The sequence below is a fragment of the Parambassis ranga genome, chromosome 1 (assembly GCF_900634625.1).
Source record: "Parambassis ranga chromosome 1, fParRan2.1, whole genome shotgun sequence".
Lineage (NCBI taxonomy): Eukaryota > Metazoa > Chordata > Actinopteri > Ambassidae > Parambassis > Parambassis ranga.
The window spans coordinates 17876464-17881749 of record NC_041022.1 but is presented as its reverse complement, the minus strand read 5'-3'; the positions used below and the strand labels follow the sequence as shown (position 1 = coordinate 17881749).

The 5286-nt window shown below is 36.4% G+C and overlaps 1 protein-coding gene across 1 annotated transcript; it reads right to left on the bottom strand.

The window, feature by feature from the left end:
* Positions 1 to 872: 872 nt before the first annotated feature.
* Positions 873 to 5070, bottom strand: ppa2 (inorganic pyrophosphatase 2). Its single transcript, XM_028402385.1, has 12 exons — positions 4833 to 5070; positions 3865 to 3929; positions 3712 to 3756; positions 3572 to 3625; positions 2974 to 3093; positions 2755 to 2841; positions 2533 to 2659; positions 1847 to 1974; positions 1632 to 1717; positions 1445 to 1514; positions 1309 to 1348; positions 873 to 1236 (listed from the first exon to the last, which is right to left on the bottom strand). The coding sequence occupies exons 1-12, from the start codon at positions 4999 to 5001 to the stop codon at positions 1214 to 1216; spliced, it is 1014 nt and encodes a 337-aa protein (XP_028258186.1). The 5' UTR covers positions 5002 to 5070; the 3' UTR covers positions 873 to 1213.
* Positions 5071 to 5286: the final 216 nt, after the last annotated feature.

Genomic DNA, 5286 nt, shown 5'->3' with positions numbered 1-5286 from the left:
TTGTATTGCAGGAGTATAACTCATTCTTTAATGTTGATGTAGGTTCTTTTTGTTCTGTCAAATCGATCCATGACTCCTCATATCGTATGTCGGAAAATCCTCTTGGCATTTTTTTTTGTTTGTTTTTTTGAGTTAACAGAACGACAATGATTAGATTATTCAGGATGTTGTTGTAAATACTACACTCACTGTCACAGCAATGTTTACAGTTATAGCATCTTGTTAGCTCAGTCAATAGAAGTTCTAGTTTTTTTGTAGCTATTTTGTAAAATAAATCTACATACAGAAAAATGTTAAATTTCCTTGTACAGGACCCAGCTACAGTAGCAGGTTGTTGCTGAGAAAGCCAAGATGTTGTGAGATGGAGCGGGTTAAAAGCATAGCCATACTTGAAGATGCTTCAGTGTGTTTCTGAGTGAGTCAACATTACTTGAATGACTTTTTGGGCTTAACATGTGCACTACTACATGTGATCAGCTCACAAGTTAAGCTAGCAGTTCATACACGCTTGGTCTTTTTTTGCAGTTGGACACTAAAGGTATAACAATGTGTAACCTTTTGCCTGTAAGTTTACTTTTAAGGCTTCCCTAGTTCTCCTGAAGTTTGGTATGCTACAAAAAAAATGAATTGAGGATGGGTATTGATACTGTAAGTATTGTAATGTACTGAATGCAGTTTATTTGAAAGCTGTTTATTATATCATTCCTGATATTGCTGATATGTGGGTGTTTTTTTAATAAAATTTATATTTATTTAAAGCAATTTGATTTGTTACTCAAATTAATTCTTTGCATTATTATTATTAGTTTCCAAATCCACAATGAAAAACTTCATGGCATGTTTAAGTTTGTTTTTTTTTTTTTATTTGCCCTAGAAAGTTACATAGAAGCCGAGTTGTGGCTCCAAAAATAAACCATAATGCAAAACATATAGAACAATGTTCAATTTAATAATAACATTATAGTAATAATAATAATAATAAACAGTTGTTTTTGCAATCAACAGTTACAATTACAGTTGGCTTATACTGCTTGTAGTGGGCATTTTTTTCTCCAACAAATGTAGATGGACATGCAACTAACACTGAGTGCTTACCATGACATAAAAATAAATGCAGCTGGATTAAAAATAAATCCAGCTGCATTCAGAATATCCACACGATTTGGTAGTGCTTCATTTGATGTTAAGATTTTGAGATGTTTCCATGGTTTTGTCAGACAAAGTGCCACTTGTCCACTGTGCAAAAAAAATTCAAAATAAAAAAAAGTTTTAAAACTTGTAAGAATAAAAGAGTTATTGTTTACTTACCCTCTGGAGACACGGGGTGTGCACTGCCGAATGCAGGAGCCTGGGGAATCAAAGAAAAAGCAAGACTATTAATAACAATCTAACTCTTTTAAATGGGTTATGGGATATTTGTGTTTAATGTTAGCACTTTTCTCACCATGTGGACTATGCCTCCAGTCTCATCAGTGCTGCATTTGAAAGGGCTATCACAGCAAGAGATGTTTTTGCTGAACAAAAAAAGGAAGAAGAAAAAGCAAACAGTGTTCGTCACACCTAAAAAGCTTATTACATGTGTACATCCCATAGACACATGCTGTGGGGAAGTTGTCTGTCCTGTAACCCACCATTCAATCCCTCCAGCACTCGTTTGCTTCTGCACTAGTGCCCTCCAGTGCTCATGGGTGGACTCAATGATCTTGAATGCAAAGTCCTTTCAGGAATGAAGAAGATACTTGGATTACTGTGAGCACTATATTAAGCCCATTTACTTTTAGTCATTAAAACTGCACAACTGAAAAACCACACACACATCTGTATATATTATTACAAAGGCACTGACCTTGTCTTTGAATTCTCCATTAAATCCAAATTGATTCTCGGGTTTTCCATCAGGCACCTTATATTTCCGAAACCAGTCAACAGTGGCCTCTAAGTGACCTGGCCGGCTCTTACGGACATCCTCTATGCCTAAGGAAACATGTTTTATAGAATAAACCAAGAAGTACCCAGCAAATTGTTGATATCTAGTGATGAGAAACTAACTTGTAAGTAATAAGCTTGCAGTGTGTATGTCCCAAAGAAAATTACTGTTAATGTGTGATCAAGTGCACAAAAAATTAATCTTCTGAGGTGAATGGGTAACTTTTATATGCATCCAGAATCAAATGACATTAGTGGCACTTTGTGCACTGCTCTATGAGGTAATAAAAAAAACAGGGTTTTTTTACGGCTTAAGGATACACAATATGTTTTGGAAAGGTATGATGAATATAAACAGAACCGTGTTGACATCAAAAACTCTACAAGGTAGGGACTACACTGATGTTGTTACTACAAAGTCTAGTCTAATCAAGTCTAAGCAGACCTTCTCATGGGACTTTTGTGTTGGTACATAAATAAAATCTATTGAATGTGAACTGGGCAGTGCAGGTACGCTAATACCTTATTAGAGGTTTAAGGCTAATGTTAATTCAGATGATGATTGATGATACAATCTGTATAAATCCATTTATTTTAAAACAGTACTGTTTAGGTTTTTGGCATCCGGGTCCTTTGCGTTGATAGCAATGACCTTCCAGTCCATTTCTCCCTCATCAATCATGGCCAATATTCCAAGCACTTTGACCTGGATCACCTGACCAGGAGCACACACCTGAAGAACAAGACAATAAATCAAAAACAGTGAATCCAAAATGAATCTGAAGTCATGCTTAGAAGTGCTTACATCGAGTGATAAACATTCTATACCTGGGTGCCAATGTCACAAACATCAATGGGATCGTTGTCTCCACAACACTGTGTTTCTTTGTCTTTATGGTTTGGGTCCTCCCATGTCTTTTTAAAGGAACAGTTCAAAATCATGCAGGAAATAGACACATACATTTGCACTAAAGTGTCACGAGATCAATGAACATTTGAACAAAATAATCAAGGCTTAAGTTATCATGTAAGTCAGACATTTCTCACCTGTGGTAGTGCTCCATAGTTCCAGATGTAACCTTTATGGGGAAATATGTTAGCAACATATCGGAGCTTTCCCTTCTTTACGTCTTGTTTGATCGGGTTCAGAGGTTCCTTTGTAGCAATCTGGCAATCAAAGCAATTATGAGGCCAGTCATGGATGTCTGTTCGTGCCTGTGTATACCTTTTCCAACACTGAAGTGTGACTTATTTAAATAGAATGCTTGGGCTTACATAACACGGACAGAAAATACATTACCGTTAATTTCTCTTGTATAAACAAAGCAAAGTACTACTGTTATACCAGCTAGCTAACGGTCACTAGCTTCTGGGTGTTGTTAATCTAAATTCAGAAATAACTATTAACTGAAACGCTATTTAAATTGAAACATTTAACTGTCTGCGTTTTTCATCACTTGAAGGAATCAAATCTAAATCTAAACATAAATTACATTTTTTTAATACTATTACTCATCTATCCTATTAATGAAGCAAAGACCAACTAAATAAGTGGTCTCAAGACATTGACAAGAGTAGTTCTAGTACAAGTGCCTGATATACATATAATCTACGGAGCCTGTATGATTACAACATTAATACTTACCTCCATTTTAGCATTGGACCATCGGGGTACCTCGACAACCATGTTATAGAGGACCTAAAGGTGAATAAAAAGAGCAAATGTAGTATTATAGTCAAGAAAAAACTATTAAATATTGCTTAAATATTCAAAGTGAACAGTACCTCAGTTGCATTTGTCTTGAGTTTCTTAGCTGGTACATCATTGCCCTGAAAAAATCCTATTAAATTAGTTTAAATATGACCTTGTAATATATTAATATAATAATATAACAATACTAATAATATTAAGCTATAGCTTTGCTGTCAAATAGTTACCTGTTCTGCCTCTGGTATAAGTGGAATATCATGGAAGGGTGAAATGTATTTCCCTTCAGAGTTTTCTAGAAAAACCATTAAACAAACAAGTTAGAAGAAAGTGTGTATTTTGAAGACATATTTAACATTCAGTCAACAGCATATTGTTCATTTTATGTGAAATTATTCTATTGCTCTCATAACATTGCACAGGCACGTCTACTAAACTAAAACATAATTTAAACAAACCACAATTGTCATGGTGCAACAATGCTTTGACCTGGGAAATACAACTCTCGGTCTCTCTTGGTACAGGGATTCTGCTCAGTTGTCATGGGGACAGCTGACACTGATGCTGTGCTTTCTCCATGACAACTGGATGACCTGAGGACATGATAACATGCAGCTAGCAAACTCTCTAAAATAGTAGTAAGTGGAGTTTTGCTTTGCCGGCAGGTAGTAAGCCTTACTCATCAGTTACATAACTGATAACTGAATTCCTTCTGAAGACAGCACAATCAATCAAATTAGATTATCAGATTAGATTATACAAATTAGATATTAGATTTCACTGTCTACTGTTCAACTCATAGGGTTTCACTGACTAGCTCCACATTGTTCGAGATGCAAGAGTACATTAACTTCTGCATCACACTTCTCAGAGTTATACCCAATCTGTAAATACTTTTGTTTTGTTTGTGTTTACTGCAATGGTTCGGTATCCACGTGACCTTCAAGGAGGAAGTAAACCCACGTAAGGTTCTCCTTCCCGCTTATAAACCAGTCTGAGTGACTTTAACACTGAAACTGTGGGCGAGCGTTAGCAGGTTTTCACTCTGTAGCCGTGCCATGTCGCCACATGTGACAGCGCTTCTAAGGTCAAACGTTTACCTGAACCCGTCGGTCGACCCAGTCACAGGTGCTAACCCTCTCCACCAAGACATAAAAAGAACACATATTGTAGCTCATAATGGCGGCTCATAACTTACTAAAATAAAGCCTGAAGTCAGGAGAATTCGCGTGTCCTCTCTGCTCCGTTTGATAGTGCATCGTTTTTCTCAAATAATGCAGATGAAGTACAGCTGCTGCTTGTGTGAAGACTTTGTTACGGGAAGCGGGAAATAAGGCCAGACAAGAGCGCAGCAAAAGAGGTCTCATTATACATACTCAATAAACCCTCTCTGTGGTTCCTGCTTCCCGTCTTCCACCTCCTCTGCATCCACAAAAGTGAACACCGGAAGCGTCAAGCAGGGACTTCCTCTCAGTGATTTTCAAAGTAAAACATTATCAATGTAAAAAAAAAAAATATGACGTTAACATAATGTGAACAAGACATTTAATGACTCATTAATATTCACAGTAAAATTCACAAACATTTATTCCTCATTTAACTTTTCAGTTAACTGTATTTGCAAGGCCCAATAAGCGTTTTAGTCATTTAAA